A 25,210-nucleotide genomic window follows, 5' to 3' on the forward strand; every position below is an offset into this window, starting at 1 on the left:
TCCAGTCTCCAACATGGTGCAGAAAGACAGTCCATCCATGATTAAGGAAGAATCTAGGCAGATGGGCTTAAGGAAATATGTACTGCAAACAGTCAGCAAGAATATTATACTCATTTTAGTAACACATCACAGTGAATAATAAAGTGGTTACTTACTACCTGAAGCAGAGAAAGATACCCAAGTCCCACATTATCAAAGTTGACCTTCACGTTCTTCCAACGGGCAGTTTGGTTGCTATCTATGAGGGCCTTACATTCGCTGTAGTTGTTGACCACGCTGACATCAAACATCTCTCCAGTGGTGTAGTTAATACAGTGATAAAACTTGCCAGCAAAAAGATTCACCCCCATGATACTGAATATCAACCAAAAGATCAGGCAGACCAGAAGTACATTCATTATGGATGGAATGGCTCCTAAAAGAGCATTGACAACAACCTGCACAGCGGGGAGGTGGGAAAAGAAGTGAAAAGAGAGTCAGCTCTAGGGAAGAACTAGAAATTTAGGTCATCATACATGAAAACTCAACAGAGAAAATATAAAAATCATTCTAGTACTGAAAGCTTGATTCTCTTTTTAATTTTTTTTTGATTCTCTTTTTAAAAAATTAAAATAGCTACTGTAAAAATAGGTTTTTGAAATTGGTAAACTGGAAAGAATTTAATAGCATTCCTTTCTATGATACCTTGCACACACAAATACAGAAGCACAAACACCTCCACATATCATCCATTTCCGGTTGTGTTTGCAACATTCAAAGAAAATCCTAAGTAACTATTTTAAAATATCACAAAACAACACCTAAAAGTTCCTTTTTGAATAGCCAAACCTTCCTGGACAGGGCATCACCGTTTCCTCAGTGCTGAGGGTATGTAGTCTCAGGTTTTACGCCTCAGGGGATGACAAATGGCAGTATAAATGCCTCCCAGTTCCTTTGTACCACCTTTCTAAATGAGAGTTAGATTTCCACAGCTGACCTACTTTTTAGCTAGCACAGCCTTTGTTTGAGAGCAAAAAGGCCAGGGTTAGACTTTAAAAGGCTCAGAAGACATCATATGGAGCAGGGAAGGAAAAGGATGAGGAATGATTTGGTGGTTTCAAATTACAGTGAGTGGGATTTCCTTCACATTTATAAACTGGAATGAACATAACTAATGTTGACTCACATCAGAAGTCTACACAACATGCTAGAAATTTCCCACAGAGTGAAAAAGTCTAGGTAGAAGCAATCTCATTGATTCTAATTAGAAGCCATCATTCAGGTATTATGTTGTGTGAGGGCCTCCAAAAGTGTCATTTATGGATGTCTGACAAATATTACTAATTGACTGGTTACATGAATATGAATGTAGAAGACACATATTTAACCTGGATGTGTCATATCTAAGGTTCAAAACAGCAGATTATACTGAAAGTGTTCGTTGTGTCCGACTCTTTGTGACTCCATGGACTGTAGCCCTCCAAGCTCCTCTGTCCATGGAATTCTCCAGGCAAGAATACTGGAGTGGGTAGCCATTCCCTTCTCCAAGGGATCTTCCTAACCCAGGGATCGAACTCGGGTCTCCCGTATCGCAGGCAGATTCCTTACCACCTGAGTCACCAGGGAAACCCTGTTTTCAATTATAATTCCAACAAATACTAAAGTATGTGGTCTTACCCTCATTCCTTCAAACCGGGATAAGGCTCTCAGTGGCCTCAGAGCTCTTAGTGTTCTGAGGGATTTGATGGCACCAAGTTCTGAGTATCCCAAAGCATTTGCAGTTAAGCTAACCAATGAGACCTATACAGAAAAAAGCAACACAATTTTCTTATTTATAGGCAAAAAACGTTTACACAACTCAACCTTGCTCTATGCAATAAACCAGTTCCAAAACTTTAGTGAGTATCAAAATCACTTGTTGCAAACACAGATGGCTGGCCAAGGTTCGGATGAGACCTGAGAATTTGCATTTCTTTAAGTTCCCACTTAAGCTTAATGATACTGGCCAGTGAACCACTGCTATAAACCTATGAAAAAGCAGCAGCAATATATGCTCTTTTTATCAAGATTCTTGACAAGAAAATTTAAAAGAATTAAACGTAAGGAAAGACAAAGAATGACACCAAAATGAAATTTTCATCTATAGATGTATAAAAGTTTAACATTTCTCATATTATTTAGCAGACCTGAAAGAGAAAAGAAATCCTAGTACAAGTATGCAAGTAAGCTATGCAAGATACAGTTGACTCTGAATATAAGCACACTCAGCAAGATCTAGATTTCTAAACAGTGGTTTAATCTTATTGTAAATGTCAGTGTGAAGGCCTAAGATCATTACTTAGGGAAAAGTGAAATCATTAACTTTAAAAAGTTGAGATTTTAGTATAACTAATTAGAAATTGTCAGAACAATGTTTTCTTTAGTTATTTATACAGATGGCTAATGTAGTTGATATAAGTTGTGACATCACAGTGAAAAAAGAAAAGAATAACTGCCGCAGGTGGCACAGAAATGTCTGATTTCCTTTGAAAATACATAGAAAACCCATTAAAACTATATAAGCTAACGAAAAGATATTTTCTCCTAAAGTGCAGCTGAATTGCAAAAGCAGGAAAATGAAAACAGATGTGTAATATAGCTTTTAAGAATATGGTGTTAGTGGATATTTGAAAAATACATTTTTTTAAGAAAAGTAAATGAGGCACATAAAAATATTTTATAACACAACTTGACTTATTCAAACTAATTTTGCACATGTAATATGAAATAGAAAAACCTTTAAATTAGGAAAAAATTAATCTATACAATTTTCTTAAGGAGTTTCTATATTTTTCCTAAAATCTAAATTTTTAGACTTTGCAAATCTCTTCAAAGACAAATGAAAGATAAAGTTACTGAATTATCATTTATTGTGAAGATTTTCTAGGTATAAAACATGAGGACTTACAGTACTTTATCTTCTCTGAAGATAGAATGAAAAAGAGATAGGTATAAATTAAAGAATGAAAGATAAAAGTTAGACATAAAAAAATTCTGAACAGGGGCAGTATTTATTGGCTAAAGAGGTAGTAAACATTCAATTTTATGTGTCTTGTGTAGTTGAATATGAAAAGGAGATACATGTAGATCTTCTCTTTCTGGTCTTCTCCTTTTGGCCTCTAAATAGTAATTTTCTTCCATTCCATCACTGACATCTCCAGCAAATTTCTTTCCCTAAAAAGGGTGAGCTTTTCTTGTCACTTTTCACAGATACTCTTCAACAGAAGAGTATCTTCGAGAACTCTTCAATAGCTTCTTCACTAAATCACTAAATCATAGATCTATTAATAAATCTCTTTGAATGGCATCTCAGGTCCTTCAACCTCTTCAACTTACCTTTCTTATCAACCAATTACAAAGTATCAACCAATTACTTTCCCTCACCCTGTGGCACAGAGCTTATCCTATAGGGCTACTTGGTGGTTGAACAAGCCCTGCTTGGCATGCAGCAGTGTTTTCCAGGCTTTGATGTCCTTGCCTCATCTGTACCTGCTGACATTGACATCCTTCAAATGCCAGTTCACACTGCACCGCCCTCATGAAGCCTGTGCTTCCTCCTCAGTGAAGAAGATGAAACTTCTAATAGAGATGTCATCTTCTCATTGTATGCATATCTATCCTCACTAGTTGCCTGTAAGCTCCCATAGGCCCAGAAGATGGCATACATATTTGTCTCTTCCATACAAAATAGATGATTGATAAATATGTTTGACATAAACCAAAGCATTAATGTATTATCATAATAATTTTCTTAAATCCAAGAAGATAAACATCCAGAATATACTAGGTAACATAAGCAGCAGCTCACAGATTTCTCTTAAGATTTTCTTTATATTTAGGTAGTGTTGACTTAATGCCTTTATTATTACATGGATATAGTAAACATAAGATATTTTTATTAAACATTTACAGTGTATTTTCTGTACACAGAAAATAAAGTATCATCCATAATCTCATTATACAAATAAAAGAACTGGCATTGTCATGGTATATTTTTCTTTTGCTCACAGTGCTCAAACACATGTGATTTAAAGTATTATTATTGTCATTTTATTGCCATTAAACTTTTGATATAATTCCACATGTAGCTTTATATGTTAATATAAATAATAGGCTTGCTTTATGCAGATTCAGCAGAGGAAAAGATATTTTAGTCTCTTAAATTCAAAGAAATCTCTTTATTTCTTACAAATTTTTTCTGTTTGGTGGCTAGAAAACTCCTACTAAATTAAGTTGAATTTTTTTCACCTACAATTATAAAAACTAACTTTTTTCATGAAAGAATCCATTTTTCTCTTTTTCTAGTATATGTAAATTTTATATATCATAATATTTCTTTAATTGCCAAGGAGTTATTATAATCAACAGAATATTATCTTTAAGTTCAATACTTAAAACACACATTGTTCTTTCCTAAAAATTTCAGTGTCTTTCTTCTTAATTAATCTGAGTATCATTCTATCCCCTCCCTCCAGACTTCCTGTCCCTTGTTCCCTCTGGCTCTCCTAGTTTTTTCCTAGACAAAAGGCCTTAAATTTCTAAACAAAATTAGCTATTAATTTAAAGGCATTTAAGAAGTATATCTTCAAAATTAAATAAAATTGATTTTTAAAATTTTGTCTGGTTAAGATCTTCTTCAAAAATTTCCCTCAGAAGTAAGGGAATAAACTCATATTCATATTTTTTAAAGCCTCTTACTTTCTGGCACTGCATCTTATTAATAGATTATTTTCAACACCAATATAGTTTCATAAAACTCTTAAGTAATTGGCCCACAGCTAATCTGTTTCTACGATCATACAAATCAAGAAGTGTCTCTTGCTACTTGGACTTTCATATTTCTTTGTAATTACTAATGCACCTGTGGGACACACTTTGCAACAGGTTCTGGAGATGCCAAAAATGCTAACATCAAAGATGCCCGTGAAGAATTTAAACACAGTTACATGTGAGAGTGATAAAGCAAAACTTCTACATTTATATATAGCTTTGCGTAACTTGGGATTTTAAATATTAATTTAACTATTTTGTCTGTGAAACTCTGGCAAAAAATGTTTTGGGGCATTTTCTTATTGGGAAGATGGGACCCATCATTTATACTTGGGTCCTGCGGTTGTATCGAGTGCCTACTATGTGCCAGGCACCAAGCGAGGACTAGAAGTTACCATTCACATGCCAATGAAATGAAACAGTAACATGCAGAATACTCACATCAACGATCAGGAAATCTAGCCAGCACCAGGCATTGGTAAAATACACTTGAAAGCCATAGGCAACCCACTTGAGAAGCATTTCCAGGATGAATATATAAGTGAAAACTTTGTCAGCATATTCTAACATGGTCTTAATGGTTTTTCGCTGTTCAATATATATATCTTCAAAGGCCTGTAAGTGAAAAAACTCCATTGAATTTCATTGTCATAAACTGTCTCTAACTGGTATTTTATTAGAAAAAATCATGCTTGCAAGCATCTTTTCAGGTGCCTAAGGCTGGAAGACTTCATGCTTCCTAGAGCTGCATTTTGCTCTGTAGTTATCTATACGCAAGTGACTCTTAATTGGGCATTTCAGTCAACAAATCAATTCAAATAACCTTTAAATTTTGGTATCAGGATATCCCATCAGAGCTTAAAATTTTTGAGACGCTGCCAGCTGCCTCTGTCTACAATAGGAGGCACAAAATCATCTGCATGCATATATGCTTGCTTAGTGCAGAGTTGCTTGACTGTAACCCTAAAACTGTAACCCTAAACCCATTTAGTGATGAAAATATAAGGCAAGGAGTTCCCTTAGCTTGGGAAAGGGGTAGGGATTAGTGTTTTGCTTTCTCTCTCTCTAGCTCAATCTGAACATGTATGTAGTTGTCAAGAACCTCCCTTTGCCACTGTTCTGCAGAGCTCTTTGGAAAGGGCAAGGGAACTCACTTGCAGGAGTCCCTGGGTCTTCTGGAATGAAAAGGGCATTAATAATTCAGTCCCTTTACAGTTCCTTTACAGGAAAACCTATCAGGACTTGGTGATCTGGATCAAGGAGAAAGGAGAAATTGGTTTTCATTTTTGTTGGTTTTTTGACCATTCTGTTGAGTGAAATCAGATATAAAATAAGTCTGTAGTGATCTCACTTTGCTACTTGTGGGTAATTTAATCCATTTATCATTCAATGTGGTTGGTATTACTGAACTGGCGTGAACACAGCAATGGAGCTGATGTTAAGCAGATTGATATTTAGCTGATAATCCCATGCCCTGTCTACATATTGATTCTTAATAGGAACTGGTTCTGATGACTAAAAGTTAGAAGGGTCGTTCTTTAAATATTCACAAAAAATCATACTGATCTAAATTTGATTCAATCTCAGGCCTACTGCAGAACAATAAAAGTTGCTACTTAGCGAGCCTCTCACACTGTGCTAAAAATATACAATGTCTCTCAATTTCACCAACACCTTCTTGTGAAAACATGCAATAGGAGGTTGATTGAGGGGAGAGGTAAATGGTTTCAGGTAAAACTAAAGGAGCAGATCATGTTACCCACCAGTGCCCCACTGCTGACCAGAATCATGAAGACAATGAAGGTTTCGAACCAGTTATGCTCCACTATCTTGTAGCAAGTTTTTCTCAAGTTCCACCAGAGTTTCCCTTTGCCTTCTTCTATGCTTATCTGACAACATTTAAATTTCCGCACACAGTCTAAAATATGTCAAAGTAAATGAAGAAAAAATATCACTCTTTGATTATGCATATTTGTGTTGGTAGGAGATTCACCTACATTATTATTACCTGATATATTATAAATAACTTTATTTTTTAAGATGGCTTTCATTTGTAGACATAGAAATCATCTATACATTTTAAAATCATTCATCCAAAAACTATTTTTTAGTGCTTATGGGGCTAGTTTAATGGTCTAATAATATAGTATAATGTATTACATTATAAAACCACAGTACAGAACAAGAGAAAGAAATGAAATCACCAAAGGTTAGTATTTCCATCCTATCCCCATCCTATAGTTCCACTCACATTTGAACTTTATATGTGATTTCTAATTAGTTCACTAATTACAGTGTAAACATTTCCCTTTTAGTCACAACTAAATAGAATTTTGGAAAATTTCACAATACTTCTCTAAATAAGATAACCAGACATAAACAAGAATTGAGATATCCTACTATTATTGAATATGTATGTTTCTGCAACTCCAGCCATTATCAGTAATAATGTAACAAACACCTTTGTGGTCTATTAGATCAAAGGCTTCTCAACAAATATTTATTGCATACCTGTTTATTCAAGGAATTATACTGGACAATTATAATACTAGAATATGCAAAACACCATGTCTCTATAAAAACAGTATGCATTTCAAGTAGGGAAGATTTGTCCATAGATATCATAGTTATAGAAAGAAAAATATTGTTAGAGTTTACCAGCACGTTAATTCCTAATATTGAGCTGTACAGAAGAAGTGGATTTGGGGTTAAACTTTGAAGGAATGGAGAAGCAATGAAATAAATAAAATTTGGTGGCAGGGAAGTTTGGAAATTGTATGAAGCAGAAAATCGGGAATTACCACCAGAAAAGACAGCTAGAGCCAATCTGAAAAGGACCTGAAAGATTCAGTTAGAGAACTTAAGATTTTGTGTGCTACCTAATGGGGACAACACTGAAGGATTTATTTGGGGTTATGAAGATTTACCTGATGAGAATATTGATTTAGAATGATCTATGCCTATACAAGGCACTGGATGGATAGAAAACAAAAGATGGACAAGTAGCCAGGAGTCTAGGAGATTCAGTCAATGGTAACATGAAAGAAAGTGAAAACAAGGGTGATGGTGGTGACAATGATCGGGGCAAAAGAGTCTACTAAGTTGACAGGATCTGGCAGCACATGTATATGGGGGCCCTGGGGTGTGAGAAAGAGAAGATTCCTGACATAGAGGCTTAACTATGACAGAGAGCTCTTGTTCAATGAATAGAAAAATGGAAACCTCATTTTGAAGAAGCATAATATTTTAATGCACAGATATTTATCAGATGCTACTTTATAATGTCAGCCTGATCATATACTTTGTTTCATGAAAATTTAATGAAGTTCCTCTTAAATATTATTAGTTTCTCAAGTAATAAATAAATAACATATATTTCTTGTTTCTTTGAGGGTGATCTTTTTCATATTTCTGTCTCCTAAAGGATTAAGAAGAGTAACATGCCTTGAAAATATTTGTTGTAATGAACTAGATGGAACTGAAATTAGTTTTTTTTTTCCCTTAAAAAGGATATGAGATGAAAAAATACTGTTCAATATAAAAAGACGAATGTTAGTGGGAAGGATAAATGCCAAATTTGGGACACTGGTTCACTTCCGAGAGGGAAGCAAAGGATGGGATAAGGAAAGGGTACAAAAGGGGTCAAATCTGTATCTGATTTATTCTTAAAAAACCTGAAGCAAATACAACAAAAATATTCAAACTGTTAAAGTTGGTTGGTGCTGCTGCTGCTGCTAAGTCACTTCAGTTGTGTCTGACTCTGTGCAACCCCATAGACAGCAGCCCACCAGGCTCCTCCATCCCTGGGATTCTCCAGGCAAGAACGCTGGAGTGGGTTGCCATTTCCTTCTCCAATGCAGGAAAGTGAAAAGTGAAAGTGAAGTCATTCAGTCGTGTCCAACCCTTAGCGACCCCATGGACTGCAGCCTACCAGGCTCCTTTGTCCATGGGATTTTCCAGGCAAGAGTACTGGAGTGGAGTGCCGTTGCCTTCTCGTTGGTTGTTGAGTGTCTAAGTATTTTTTATTATTGTTTTCTATAATGTTATGGTTGGTGATGCTTTATACTGAAATGTTTTTTAACTTCACAAAAAACAAATGTTGATGTCAGGGAATGTTTGACGGGAAGATTCCTACATGCTGTCTCTCATGAGTCCTTTGTCCCTCTTCAAGCGGAACAGCACGCTGCTCCCAGGGACTGAGGTCATTGTGTGAGGCAAGCATGAGTCTCCTTTAGTAAACATTCTCCTTAGGACAAAACAGCTTAATCTCCTTCCCCTTTCTTGAGATATGGATTGTCTCCTGACCTTGTGACTAACATTACCCCTTGTTCCCTTGGTAACGGTTGCTGTACATTTGGTTTTCTGATCTCTATCATTCCCGAAAGAATTTTCTTGTACTGCAGCCTATATATACTCATAGAAAAATCATTAAAGCACCTTTGCTCCATCAGAGCTTGGGTCCCTGGGTCTTTTTTGTCTCTCTCTCTCTCTCTTTCTCTCTCTCTCTTTCTCTCTTTCACTTTCTTATCATCGACTCCGCGCCACAAGGTTCCGGTCCATTAAAGGACCCCAACATGTTGATATTACCATAAATATTATTATTATATTGTGACCCTAAAAATAAACTAATTGTCTGGGAAAGAATAACAACTAATGCTACATAAATTATTTTTGTGATATATCTAACCTCTTGAATGTTTTGTGAAGTCATAATTTTTTTTCAAAATCAACTAACTTCATTGAAATATATGCAGAATTTTGGAGGAAAGAGTGGAAAAAAGTGGCTTCCCTCATAACTTATGCTGAAAAAATATCTCTTCCTCTGAAATAATTTAAAAATTGACAATGAATACATAAATATTTGTTTTCTCTAATGCATTCAAGTCCAAAAGCAATAGGTATATGCAACCTATTCATCTGCAAAACTCTTAAATCTATTGACATCAATTTTGACACTTGCATAACCACATATTTTTTAAATTAGCTTAAAGTTCAAATTAAACAGCTTTAATGTTCTTAAATGAAATGAAAATGAAGGGAACACTTCTAGAATTAGTTGTAATTAAATAGCATTACTACCATCATTATTAAAATAAACTTTTGTTTAAGCAATTAATATATGGTATTGAATTTGGGGCTAAGATATAGGATGAATTATTAAATAGATATTAAACAAAAAATGAGTTAAGGATGGAGTGATTTCTAGGGTTTTAGAGAAACAGTTCTGTACCTACAATAGAGATTTGTCATGGTCTGTGCTATTGCACTAATATTTTATGCCTCTTTGTTTGTGGTACACTCCCACATTGAATCTAGATTGGCACTTTTGCTTTGGTGAACAAGACTGAGAAAACCTGATGTAAGTGGAGGATTGATAAGTGGTTGGCATTTAGGCTTCCTCTCTCATTCCTTTTCTTTCACCATGAGGACAAGCCTGAGCCAGTGTGTGGATGGAGCTGAGTCAGGCAATTGTCTCATCTAAGACCTCAGCCCTATGACTAATCCCAACCAAGATCAGCAAGATCATCTTGCCAGCCATGGGCTTGTGAGCAAAGATGTGTTTTTTGTTATATGATAAGTTTTGTGTGCTTTGGTACACATTATTATTGTTCCAGAGATAACTGATCCACACCTCAAATAACATAATTTTAGCTTTCTTCACAAAATCCTTTTAGTATTACTCCAATGACATAGTGTCCCATACTGTATCACTCAGTATATTTTGATATTTCATTATTGATTGTCTAGTATAATTCAGAACAAATAATATATATTTGACCTTGACAGATACAGGTAATTGTTATTCATGGACAGTTCCTTTTTAATAACATAACCACATTTATTTAAGAATGTGTTCCGATATCAAATGGCAGAGTATTCATGGACAGTTTTAAATGTAAACTAATCCATTCGTACCATTATAACCTGACAAAACCGTAAACAGTAAATTACTCCTTCAACTTAAATTTTTTTCTTTTATTTCTTAAAGGTAGAGAGAGAGATGTATGATTTAGTTTTCCTGCCTATCAAAGATTCTACAAGGCCACCAAAAGACCCAGAGAGTTAGCAGCATTTCTTAGAGTAGAACAGGATTCACAAAAGTAGAAAACCAGATCTGATGCCATAAATTAAATCTTAATTTTTCAAAAATCATCTATGCTTTGATATAGAAAAAGCAACCAACAAACAAGTAAATGTACAGTTGCTGGATACCTATAGAGGATTAGAATGAGCCAGAGAGGGAGAGAAGAGACGGCTAGATCAGAGAGAGGTCTAAGGAGCGTACACGCTCTGTTCCTTACCTTCTGTAAAACAGGCTTCAGGCTCCAGAGATTCTTCAGGCTCAGCTTCAGGTTGTTCTCCCTCAGCGGGAGCTCCTATATCAACTGTGCTGCCTTCAGATGAACTAGTTGCATTTAGCTTCTGAAAATCAATTCCACAGAAAAGCTTTTAAAATAGTTTCTTTAATCTATAATATAAAAATTCCAAAGGCGTGCCCTTAAGTCTTCTGTATTCATTTCCTTGATCTGTAATTTAAGAATATCTTAAACATAATGCCAGTCCGCTTTGGTAGAGGTGGGGGGTCACAAGATTAGATACAGCACCACAGTATTTTTTTTTCCTTTAAAAATGTGGTGCTAACAACTTAAGTAATCTTTGATTAAGCTCCTGTATAAAGAGAGATTCTGAAATAAAATCATGCAGAGCTTACATAAGCTGCCAGAGTCGTATGGTAGTCTGTGATCTTGCTTTTGTGAAGTAGTTTAGTTGGTTTTATTCTAAAATTGTGACCCAACCAACAGAAGCTGCACAAGTGTATTTTCATGTCAAATGCAGAAAAGATTTGATCAAACGCACATAAACAGCAAAGTCTAAATTTATCCACTTTTCATTGACATGAAAACATTTACCACTGGTTGTTATTAAACATATTCTCTAATCTTCTAATTCTGAAAGGAGCAGCACATTGTTAGCTTTATAGCAAGAGCTGGTTGTGTGCATTCTCTTTGGCCAATGCACTCCTGCGTTTCATTGTGCATTTGGAAACTACTTGTTACTTTGGCACTCTTACCTCTCCAGGTAATAAAGGCAGAAATGAATCTTTGGTTGTTGTTTTGTTTTAAGTTAAATCAAATACCACCGAAAGAAAAATATAATACAAAGAAGTTGTTTTAAATCTTGAAATGCAACAAATTTTAGCCAAGTCATGTCGTTCATGGGGCCAGCATAAATGAAGGGATCCAGTCTTTAACCTGGTCTTAAAATGCTGCAGGAAAGACACAGGGCCAGGTATGAGTGCCACATGGAATCAGAGTAGTTTGGGCCACAGCATTCTCGGACCTGTTACAATGTTATTACTATCAGTGCATAACATTAGGAGATGGCTGAGCTGACAGGAGCTACTTTATAAAGGGGATGAGATAAGCACATGATAAAATGCACACTGAAGTATGTTGAACCCATTCTAAAATAGATGTTGTGCTCAGTACTGGAAACATTTTATTTATATTTATTTTTTATTTATTTATATTTATATTTGGGTTCTATGGATTTCCCTAAGAAGCTGGTTCCTTTATTTTTTGAAAATAATTTTCTTTATATAAAATATTTCCTTGGCATAGTGGTGTGGATAAAGTAAAAATATTTATACACACTATAACAGAAAATACTTTTGTGTGTAATTTAACAATACCACTGATACAGGCATAAATATCATATGTCTCCTCCATTAAAACTAGTTCAGGATTATTTTTAAATTCAACCAAACCATTTAAAATTAAGGATTACATATTATAAGGCACTTGAAGTTTACTGATTTCTTTTCTACTACCAATTATATCACAACATTGGACAGATACTCAATTATAATATCTTTGTTTTTAGAATTTGAATATACAGTATTCTAAGATGAAATATTACATGACTTTTTCTAGTTTCCTATCCTTTATAGCTAAATTATCCTATCAATCTTTTTACATGAAGATGTTATAATATTTGGGACCTGAAATATTGATCATATTATTTACTGGATATTGAAACATGACATAAGTAATCAGAATAAGTGAAGCTTAGTTATAACTAATCTAACTACAAAGAGCCCAAACAAGAAATGGAAAACATTCTTTTTAGGAAAAAGGATCACATTGCAATTACGGGTTGGTTAGGGATTAGGGGATGATTCTAGGTTTACTGTACCCCACTTTGCCAGGATTCTCTAGAGAATTTCTTTGATGATCCATTTTCAAGGTGCTCCATACTGGTGAATGGCTGCATCAGAACTTGCAGCAGTGCTAGGTATATACAGCTCAGGTACTCTATAAATATTCTTTAGGGAAGGTGGGAGGGAGGTTCAGGATAACAGGAAAAAGGTATACCAGTGGCCGATTCATGTTGATGTATGGCAAAAATCATCACAATATTGTAAAGTAATTATTTTCCAATTAAAATTAATTTTAAAAAATTAAAAATGAATGAATGAATGAGCTTCTTCATAAAATAATGAAGGCTAGTCCTTGATAGTGACTAGCAGAAGTCACCAGACAACATTCCATGGAATCTTGGTTTAAAATATTCAAAAGTTTCCAGGTGATCTCTGTAACATCAACTGCAATGCCTTTCATTTAGTGTGGTGTCTTAGTACCGACACTGAATTAATAGATATCTTTCTAATTGAAGTCAGACATTTGTATAGTTAGAGGTCAGATTATTTTTTAAAGGTGCAACATAAAAGTTTTGTGTTTCTAGAATATGTATCTCACCAGATTTAACCCTCTGAAGCAAAGATCATGCTTTTGTCATCTCTGCCTCTCTAGGAACTATCACTAATGTTTGTGTTTAATAGATGTTCATTGAATAAACGAATGAATGCCCAATTCAGGAACTCTTTTATTCTACCACTAACTACTTCTAACACCTCCTATCTTTTACATTCACATTCAAGGGAACACACATAACATTCTCACGTCAGTACAGAGAAACACAAATCTCTTCCACATTCTAACTTGCGTAAGTAATGACCAATGACCTTTAGAATCAGAAGTGCTGTCTAAACACCAGGCTTCCAATTAATCAGACCTAAGATGAAACTATAAAATAAACTATGAAATAAATAAAGTGTACTTTAATTCTGGAAAGTATTAGGAAAATGTTAGGAAAACTGACACTAACTCATTTTGACAATGCCTTTCCTCTTTCTACTCTATGTACATGGATCTACAATTCAGCAGTGAATGGAACCCCTCTAAGGAAAGGCAATCTCATCCTTCTCCATCTTCCTCCTCAAGTGGAACAGCACAGGATCTACCTGTTACATGTTACTTGAGTACCTCTACATGTTCTACAAATTAAAAAGCTAGGGTGTACATTAATCCTCAACACCAACCAATCCAGTGTCTAGTTAGAGAAAGAAATGTGGCTTTAATTATCTTGTCAAAAGGCATACTGAGTTAGTAGCTGGATTCAAGGTCTTCTGTATCCCACTTTGTTAGGATTCCCTAGAAAACTATTTGATGGTTCATGAGTTAAGCCAATCTTTATCAATTTAAAACATTTAGTAGATGTGATATGTAACTAAACATTGTAGGTTCAAAATAGTGCTTGGGATACTGTTGCTTCCCAGGTGTCATGACCATGAACTTAGTATTAGTTTGTTATAGTCACATTCTTATATGTATTAATATAAAGTTAAATATACATTGGGACATTTCATTAAAAACCTTACTTTAAATAACAATCTTGAAATGTAGGCAAGAAATTCTGATTTATAAAACCTTTCCTGACAACATCAATTCAAGGACTTTCTTAAAATCACATGAGGCAAATATCATAGTATTATAAAATATGTTAACTAAAACAGTTAAAATGCATTAAAGAGTCTATAAAGAGTCTATAAAATCCAAATGAATCAAATTAAGAATATGAAAACCTTTCAGCTTCAGATAAGGTCGTAATCTCGATTAATTCTAACTACAGTACAAATTCACCAATTAGAATTGTCAAATGTACATCATTTATATGGAATTATTAGTACTAATATACTTAAAAGAATAACTTTCAAATAAAGCTTCTCTGTAAATTTTCCAACGTAGGCATCATTCACTGCAAAATGCCACATGACTAGGAGAGCAAAAAATGAGCGAGTTAGAAATAAAACCAGTTCTTCTTCGCTTTGGTAAAATTTAGATGTTTAGGTTCCCTTATTATAATCTGTGCTTCTTTATTGGAAGACAAGTGAACTGAAGGGTACTGTTAGTACAGCCCTTCCCTACTCAAACCTTAAAATATGGATGTCCTCCAGTGTCAGGATAGTCAAGAAATTAAACACGCATAGAGAATTATTTGCTATGCCTGGCACTGGCAATCATTTATTTTCAGGTGAAATATTAGCTGAACTTTTTTTTTAAGTGAAAATTTCATGGTACATGGTTCTTACTACTGAAAGTCTGCTAGGTTTCTCAAAGAGCCGGGTCACCATAATCATAGGAGTTAAGCAGGGCAGAACTGTATTTTGCTTAATGATCTGATAAATAAATATCAAGTTACAATATTTCATTTCTTATTTTTAAACACTGTACTTTTAACTTTTACTTTCCACATCACTGACAAACTGTTACCAGACATCTGCCAAAGTCATAGTCCTTCTCTCAGAAAGTAGAAGCATTTTTTTAAAACATAACACAGAAAAGGGACAGAAACATCATTTTATATTAAGTTTTTCAAAAGTACACTTTTTTTCTTTTTATGAAGTTAAGATATTTTTAAGAAAATGTAAACGATAGTCACTAAAAGAAATTAAGATTTTTTTTAAAAAAGAGAGATAATTAAAATATAGATTAAATCAAGTATTCCATATCTATTTTGGTCACCAAGAATGACAATTCTTTGCTCCATGTGGATCCTAATTCTAGTCTGTACTTAAGGAATTCTAGGTCATTTTATGTGAAAAATCTTAACATCAAAGTAATGAAAGTGATGGTTTTGGTTCCTGTGGGATAGGCCAAAGTGACACATTAATAATAGAAAGGAATTATTCTTCTTAGTAAGGAAAAGCAAAATCAAAACTGTTATTATCATCATATTACATTATTTAAATAATCATTTTTGTCTTTATAACAGACACATTTCAAAACTCTGTAACCCATAAATAGCAAAGTTTTAAATATCTTTCTTGAGATGGCAAAAATAACCCTTAAGTCCCAAAGATTCATGTTTGGTCAATTTTTTTTTTCTTACATTTAGGATATGTAGAGCTTTTTAAAAATTCTTTAATCACTATTCCACTGGAAAACTTTCCCTTGAAGATTTATACATTCTCCAGGATAAAATTATAGATGGGTTTTTACTGAAACCATTCTACCACTGCTTACCCAAACCTTCTCTACACAGCCTTCTCTCCTTTCTTACTCCTTGTCCTTGAATTCAGTATTCTGCTCTACTAGGGCTTCTCTGGTGGCCCAGTGGTAAAGAATCCGCCTGCCAATGCAGGAGAATAGGGTTCGATCCCTGGGTTGGGAAGATACCCTGGAGAAGGAAATGGCAACCCACTCCAGTATTCTTGCCTGGGAAATCCCAGGGACAGAGAAGCCTCGTGGGCTACATTCCGTGGGGTCACGAAAGAGTTGTACATGACTTAGCAAAAACAACAATAATAACTCAGAGAATAAGAAAACTAATCTTTCTAAGAAACCATTCTAAGAAACCTCTTTCTAAGAAACTAGGAAAAAGAAGCTATTATCTTAAGGAGTCAAATTTCATACTTTTCTGAAGAATTAATGCATAACAGGAAAAAATAACTCTCTCTAGTTACTGTGTATATGGGTATCTGTTTTATTTGGGGTCTTAATTTATATGATTAATGATATTGGTCTCATTCTTCCAGTATATAGGGTATTATCTTTCATGAATATAGAGTGCCAGTGACTGAATATTTTGTTCCAAAATATTTTTTAAAATGCTACCCCAAATCCATGATCGTTGCTGCACCCAAAGAGCCAAATGTGCTTATGTTAGGGTTGTTTTATGCTTTTAACGGCAGAAGGAGAGGAAACTGCATCTAAATTACAAAGCATTTAATTAACATTTCTTGAAAGAAATTAAATTGGGTTGAGCAATTTGGTTAACATATTTTAGGAGAAAACTGTGATTTAAACATCAGGAAGTGAAAGTTCTGCTAAATGGAGCCTACACTCACTGCCTTAGCTGAATGACTAGTAGGTCCCTTCATCTAATAAATATGAAAGGAGTAGAGTTCACATTGGTTTTCTTTCTATATGAATTGTGTTGCATGATATATTTAAACAATATTCTTTAAGAGAAAGTTTCCCAGAAGTTTTAGATGAAACAAAGGAGAGACAAAAACATAAAGTATAGAGGAGCAATACAATGAAGAAAGTAGATTTCAGATCTTTTTTCAGAATGACTATACCATCTATAACATTTTTGTTTGTTTCTTTTTCTTCCTTCCTATCTTTTCTTTTTGGTGTACAAAAGAAACTCATTTCCTTTTTCATTCTCAGGAATTTTAGGGGTAAATATCAACAGATTCTCTAGGAGAATTGTATTCTAAAGGCAAAATACTCTTGGTCAAGTGCTAAATAGAGCAATACCATTTTCTCTGAAATGAAGCAGATAAAAATTGTACCAGTGCTGCTGGCAGCAAAAATATAACATTCCATTTACATTATTATCACATTAAAACATCCTTTAGAAAGTTTGCACATGAATAAGGGATTGCTCTAACTTGCAGATTACCCTTCAGAAAAATTTAATATGGCACTGAACAACAAATTACCAACAAAGTACTCTCCTAGGGGCTTTATTTACTTAAGAAAAGGGCAGAGGAGTGAAAGCGTCCTGCAAGAATTTTTCAAAGAGTACCTTATATTTCTCCTTTAGACCCTTAGCATGTTCAAAACTCTGTAATGTTAAATGGAATTAAATAATCTATAAACACATGCACTTTTATTTTTCACTGAATGTAATTTCTATAAAAATCTATGTAAGAAAATTAGCAGCTACCTCATTTTTAAAAAGTTAGGGTTGTCAGACTTGCCTGACCATGCTTTATGACTCAGCATAAGAGCAGCTGTGCATGTTTTTATTTCACTGCCAATGGATGGGCAAGGAATGTAGCTGAGTAACATGCAGGCCAGTCAAAATTCATTTAGAAACTAATTATATTTATATATGTACAATTTGCTTAGGTAACCTGGGTAAAAGTGGTGGCAGGAGTCTCTGGCTGGTTAAAAAACACCAGAGCTGCATTCTTGATGGCTCCAGCTTGCTTTTACCCCTGTGAGAAGTAAGAACGGTAAGCAGTGAAGGTCACCATATTGCACTAGTAAATTTTACTTTGAAAAATAATCATTCAAGCATGGCTTAAATTATTAAAACTCTATAAAAGAAATCAAGCATTTGAAATCAAAAGTATGAAAGGAATTACATTACATACGGTCACAGTAACTTTAGTTAAAGCATACAATTACCATATGAATTTAAAATTATATACTCTAGAGAATCTACAGAAAGTTGTCAAAGAATCACACAAATTTGGCAAAGATAAAATAGAAGAGGATTTAGTTCAAACACCTAAATAACCTCTGTGTCCACTTGGTTAGTCTGCCTTATAAGAAGGGATTCATTATAGGCATTCCAAAAATTAAAAGGTGCTTCATTTTTTTCCTTTAATATTTCAAATCATTTAAAAAGAATATCATTCAGTATGAATCATTCGGTATGATATCTTATTCCATTTGTTAATACTTCACATGTGATATTTAATACCACAATCCAACCCTACCAATTAAGAAAATTACCAGACAAAACTAACGTGAAGGCAGAACCCTAAAAAGATATCTCAGGTGGGAATATTTGTAATTCTTGAATACTTGTTTCAGTCCTCTTTTGTTTTCTAGTGTAGCGTTACCAAAATGCCAGAAGATTGGAACTTGAACATAGGCCCTTCCTAGACTATTGCTCTAATCCTTTATTTGTTTATGAGTTTATATTTAAGAAGTTTTACATAAAGCCATAAATGAAAATTTTACCAAATAATATATTTTAAAACACAAGTAGCAATCTCTACACAAGTACTAAAAAGACTCCACAGCTAAAACAACAAAATAATTCTACTTTCAACTGGCAGACCAACTCTCTGCCTCCCATTCCAAAGCAGTGTCTTCACATGTGTTATTCTGGAATACCTAACTCAAATGGAAAACACATGACAAAGTCTAATGTTTACAAGAGAAACTGATAAGAAGTTTTGATTTTTCCTACTATAAGCCCCACCTTACTAGATATTTCTCTAATGTGAAACACAATGGTTGGAGATGAGGCAAAATACATGCTCTTTTGGAGAAGTTTGAGGTTTTAAAATTTCTGAAAATTAAGAATAGCGAATGTCAAGTTATCCTACCTCAAAAGATACTCAAACTTAGCCAAAGGTTTAAATGGACTGGCGACTTCAATGTTTGATTCTTCATAATTCATTTTTAATTAACACCATAAATTAAACATGTGCTGTGCTGTGCCTAGTTGCTCAGTCATATCCAGCTCTGTGACCCCATGGACTATAGCCCGCCAGGCTTCTCTGTCCATGGGGATTCCTCAGGCAAGAATACTGGAGTGAGTTGCCATGTCCTCCTCCAGGGGATCTTCCCAACCCAGGGATTGAATCCAGGTCTCCCACACAGCAGGTGGATTCTTTATCATCTGAACCACCAGGGAAGCCCAAGAATACTGGAGTGGGTAGTCTATCCCTTCTCCAGGGGATCTTCCCGACTCAGGAATTGAACTGGGGTCTCCTGCATTGCAGGCAGATTCTTTGCCAGCTGAATTAAATTAAACATATATAAAAATAAACATTGACCTCCCTTATTCTAAAGGAGATATTTACTATTAGGTAAAATAATGAGAGGGGACTACATATTAAAATTTAATGACCCAATTCTATTTTCTAAATGCTGACCTTAGTGTCTGGGCTTCCCTGATGACTCAGATGGTAAAGAATCTGCCTGCAATGCAGGAGACCTGTGTTCCACCCCTGGTTGGGGAAGATCCCCTGGAGAAGGGAATGGCTACACATTACAGTATTCTTGCCTGGAGAACTCCATGGACAGAGGAACCTGGCAGGGAAGTCCATGGGGTCGCAAAGAGTCAGACACTAAGTGACTAACCCTTAGTTTCTAGAAACTTACAATACAAGAAATTAGGCCCCACCATTTCAGCATAGCCCAGCCAAATACACTTATCCAAAATTTAATTAACTAGATATTAAGATATTATTCAGCTTTAAAATAATGATCTTATTAGTGTACATTTGAGTTCAACTAATTACAGCAATTATTTGCTCCAGGCTATAAGGTTTTTTAAATTTCCCCTTTGAATCTCATTGTTATTTTGTGACAATTCTAGTCACAAAAGTAATACTAGGTATTACCTGGAGAAGGCAATAGCAACCCACTCCAGTACTCTTGCCTGGAAAATTCCATGGAAGGAGGAGCCTGGTGGGCTGCAGTCCCATGGCGTTGCGAAAAATCGGACATGACTAAGCGACTTCACTTTCACTTATCACTTTCCTGCATTGGAGAAGGAAATGGCAACCCACTCCAGTGTTCTTGCCTGGAGAATCCCAGGGACGGGGGAGCCTGGTGGGCTGCCGTCTATGGGTGTCGCACAGAGTCGGACACGACTGAAGCGACTTAGCAGCAGCAGCATGATCTTGCTACCTAAATGTTACTTTTAGTAATTATATTTAAACTTTCTCTGAAGTTAATGTTTAATACCTACTTCTACCTAATCCCTGAATTAGCAATACTATCTTACAAATAAGAACAAACAGAAATAGCATCTTTTCCCATTATTATATAGGAGAAATACAGTAAAACTGATTAAAAAATCTAAGGTTCCTTTCTTAGAAATACATTTTTGCTCTAATTTTATTAACTGATCCCTAATTTTTGTGACACTGTTTCACTACTTAAATTACATCCTTCAGTGTCTCCAACTCTCCCAAATCATCATTCTTAGGATGAGAATAATAATAGAGGCCTTTCTGTTTCCTGCCAATCAATTAAAATGACAACAAAGAATGAATCTTTGTTTTTGGTTGTTATTTTTATTTGTTTATGCAAGTGTTAATTGCTGGGAATTCTGGCTTCATTTCTGTGTAAACAAACATTAAGGGTTTAAATTCCTTCTCTTTATTCCCAGCATGTGCTTATTAATCTATAAATAAACCAAGAATATACCCTGGTATTTAGACTCTTCTAGTAAATCAAAGAATTCTTTAAACTACCAAGAGTCTTACTATAGTTGGAAAATTTAGAATTTTACATTTATACAGCATGCACTGTGCTCAGTAGGGTTAAAGATATTTTCAACCTGATTCTTCATCACTACCTTCACGTCCTTCAAAAAATTGTTTACTTCAGGAAACATGAAACTACAAGTAAATATCAAGCCAAGATCCCAATGATACTTCCATTAAAAATATGCCTGTGAAAACTAAATAAAATCACATTTGATGTTATTCCGTAAGAGCAAAGAATGTAGCAAAATGAGGATTGGAACTGCCCCTCACCAAGCATTTTTCTAGTACACACAATAAAATACCATCATGGGAAAATTATAAGGAAGAAAGTAGATAAACTGAGGCAATTTTCACAAATCAAAAATTATTTAAAATCTTTTTTAAAATTTATATTAACCTGAATATTAATATCATCAGCAACTCAGAATGGTGACTCCTTAAAAGAATGAGTTAACTATCATTTGTTTAGCTATATACTATTATATTGTCAATTTATCTATCACCAATTTTGCCACAGAAATTGTATCAATAGGTATTTCCTATTTTCTTATAGGAAGAAAATAATTTTTAAAAGTCTGGATGATTTAAAGCAAACATAATACCAAAATATCTTCTTATGTAGAAAGTCCTACCTCTTTGCTTTCTTCCATATCTGACTCGCTGCTGAATTCTTCAGTATTTAAATTTTCAAAGTCAGACTCTCCGACAGCAATTGGTACAGTCACAGTGAGGCTGGGGTTGTTTATGAAGGACATGTAATCACTTTCATCCACGACATATTTTTCTACACTGCTGCCTATGCCACTGGTAGTTCCGTTGCCATCTTTGAGATAATTGAGGTCTTTGCCTATTTCTATGGTGGTATGGTTGGAAATGCAGCTGTCTTTTTTGTTATTGAGATCTTCAAGAGGTTTGATTTCATCTAAAGCTTTCTGCTTTCTAACAAAGGCTTTCTGAATAAATTCACGTATTTTTCTTTTAACAAAATCGATTCCTTTCTGCATCCTTCCCACAGCAATCTGGAGATTATTCATTTCATTATCATCATCAGTGGCGGCAAGATTGTCAGAACTGAATGAACTCAAGAGTAAGGCCAGGAAGAGGTTCAGAACCTAAAACACAATAGGAAAGCTGGTGATCAAAACATTCCATTGTTTCTATTGCTCCGAACTACATATTTTCCAAAGTTGTTCTTACACCTCACTTTTTGCTAATAGATATTCTTTCTAATTTATGATAAGCTATCCTGGAAAAAAAAAATACCCGGCCAATAATACTACATTAACACTATTTACATTTTAGTCATTGCAAGATTACTAAAACCACTGCTATGTAAAACTTCTATATTAAGTTCAATCCCAAACGAAAAATTTTAGCTATCTAGATAACTATACAATGAAAAAGAAAAAAAAAAGTTTTATTAGGGATGTTAAGTATTTTCCCCATGTAACCTGGGTTTTCCAGGACACTGATAATTTACTATACTTTTATTCCTGAACCAAAGATGATTCCACTATATTTAAATATTATTTTATTTTTATGTTTGTACCTATTCTTGCACTTTAGATAATTTGTCAATTTAGAAAAAATACATACCTATCAACAGATCAAAAATCTCAGTTTTTGGTTCAGAAAATCATGGCCACTAGATTTATACAGTAGTTGGAAATAGTATAAAGAAATGGTTACAGACCACTAATTATTTTAACAACTTAAGTCTTCAAAAATAGGACCCACTGATATGGGTTAGCAAAAAGATTAGTGACCATAAATCTGCTATGTACACTCAAAAAGAGGTAATTTACTAAGAAATAGAGCACTCTCATTGGCACAAGACCAAGTATATGAGTCCTTGATCATTCAAACAGACAGAACAATGACAAAAAGGATATGGCTCTGAAGGGGTCCAAAGACAAAAAGTAAACAGTACAGAAGAGGAATCCTAGGAAAGGTTTTAAGTAGAACTCCAATGAAAAGGATGCTGCATTCTTGCTATATTCCTATCTTTCTAATTGGTTAATGAGCCTCAGAGTTCCTTTGTCTAACTAGTTATGAGTCAGTCTAACCAATGGTGTTAAGAAAGGCAAAAACCTATAAGATCCAACAAGGACTACTCATAATTCTGTGAGTCTATACTGACATCTTTCAGTTACCATATCATGGTTGCTAGTATTCGTACTAAGATCTGCTCCTTCACATCTGAAATTTACCAATAAAGTTGTATTTTATAGTGATTTGCCTTGAATGTATTATTTGGATAAAAATAGATGAAAGAGAAAAAATTAAATGCTACATTTTGGGTTTTATCCATAATAAAACTGAATTTTGGTACCATAATTTTTTCTAGATTTGATTTATTAATTCATTAATGAACTTTTTCTATTGGGAAATTTTTCTTGACAAATATTAGTCAACCTTCCCAGAGTGAGATCCGACTATAGTTCCTCTCAAAGCACTGGAGCAGGTATCTATTGCGTGTCATTACTGTTATATCTTATGGCCCATTCCCTTTTCACATTAGAATTAAAGCAATGGGTAAGAATCAAGTTTATGTCAACTTTCTCAGTGCTAAGCTTACAAGATTGTTCTCAGGATTCAGTTAAAGGATCCACGCGGCCCTCACAAAGCTACTGGGACATGGTAAAGTGCCAGTTTGAGAAAGTTTAGCTGTTACATCACTGTTACTATGATCCAACCTACTCTCTGTTAGCCTGTCTTCAATTTATCTGTCTTTTGTTGTTTGCAATCTAATCCCTTTTTCTAGACCTCCTTTATTACCAAAGGGTATTGATCAGCGTAACAGCTGACCAAGGTGGTGGGTGTGACCAAAGGCAATTTAAAGGAATACAGTTCAACAACCTTACTCAGGAACTGAAAACTGGGATCCTGTTTTGCACATGGTCATGGACAGACTTGATAGCTCACTGAGTGGAACTGTTTCTTTCATATGTCCCCAAATTATTCTCTTGGAATAATAATTTCTGTTTGGGATTCAAGATTGAAACATATTGTCTGTATCAATATTTTTAATTGGTGAGAAAAACTCACGTGCACATCCCTCTTGTGTGCTAATGCCCCACTTAGAGATAGAGGTGGCTACTTCTAGATGTGGTAATCTTCAAAAAAAAATGTATTCTCTTTCTGAAGCACCTGTCTTGAACCTGTAAGAGGATTTCTGGCCACAGTGTTAATAAACCAAGATGATAGCTTGGGAAAAGCAATCTATAGCCCCACCTCTGTCTTGTGTGTGGACTAGGCAGTGATTACTTACACCTCTTGTGGTCGAGCATTACATGGAAGTTTATGTGTGTTTACAGGAGGTTATGTCAGCTTGTCTTTGGGGGACATTAACCTTTTTGGTGATGATGAGAAGGAAGAATTGTAGGAAGCAGTGCACCAGGTTCAGTCAGTCTTAGTTAAGGAAATGTGATATGAACATACTTCCTTAATAGTGATAAACATGACAGATATTATTACCACCTTAGTTACTCCAGAAAACATATACAAGGTATCACAAAAGGAGAGATACATTTTAACTTCTAGTAAATAAGGAGTTTCTTTAATTTTTTAAAAAAGGTACAGAATTTAAATGTAAGCCAATAGGTGGAAATTATTATTTTATCTGTTATACCATTTTATGTATATGTAGCAATCCAAATTAATATAAATGACATCCATAGGTATGAATACTTCCTGAAATTCTCTTTTCAACTTGAAATCTTTTGTACCGTTAGAGAGATGTGCCCTATTTCAGTAAACTAAAGATGATATTTGGTATGTTGAATTTCTTTAAATTCACTGTGTTTTCTGGCTACATAAATTCTACCCAAATTCCACTTGCTCACTGCCACTTTCCTGATAAAAAGACATCTGTAGCTTTCAACTGTCTATAGGAAAAAAATATTCAATTTGGTAATGCATAATCAGCCTTTTCATAAATTAAACTCTACACAGTTTGGCCTCAAACACTTTCTGCTACCCCCACTATGAATTTTCATTGCTTGTGTCCAGTATTCTCACGCATTGCTGGCATAAAGGATTCTGTTCTCTGCCTTCTATTCTCTTCTTCCAATGTATGCCAAACATATAAATGAAATCAAATCAAATCTA

At 34.6% G+C, this 25,210-nt stretch overlaps 1 protein-coding gene across 3 annotated transcripts in view; it reads right to left on the bottom strand.

Annotated features, from left to right (window-relative positions):
* Positions 1–25,210, bottom strand: part of SCN2A (sodium voltage-gated channel alpha subunit 2) — a 138,402-nt gene that overhangs the window by 15,728 nt on the left and 97,464 nt on the right. For all 3 annotated transcript variants that reach the window (XM_043894754.1, XM_043894753.1, XM_043894755.1), the window contains 6 exons: positions 21,733–22,212; positions 11,091–11,211; positions 6,552–6,706; positions 5,230–5,403; positions 1,657–1,779; positions 156–437 (listed from right to left, as the gene is read on the bottom strand). In XM_043894754.1, coding sequence (XP_043750689.1) covers positions 156–437; positions 1,657–1,779; positions 5,230–5,403; positions 6,552–6,706; positions 11,091–11,211; positions 21,733–22,212 — 1,335 coding nt within the window. The remainder of the gene's footprint in view (positions 1–155; positions 438–1,656; positions 1,780–5,229; positions 5,404–6,551; positions 6,707–11,090; positions 11,212–21,732; positions 22,213–25,210) is intronic.

The sequence above is a fragment of the Cervus elaphus genome, chromosome 33 (genome assembly GCF_910594005.1).
Source record: "Cervus elaphus chromosome 33, mCerEla1.1, whole genome shotgun sequence".
Taxonomy (NCBI): domain Eukaryota; kingdom Metazoa; phylum Chordata; class Mammalia; order Artiodactyla; family Cervidae; genus Cervus; species Cervus elaphus.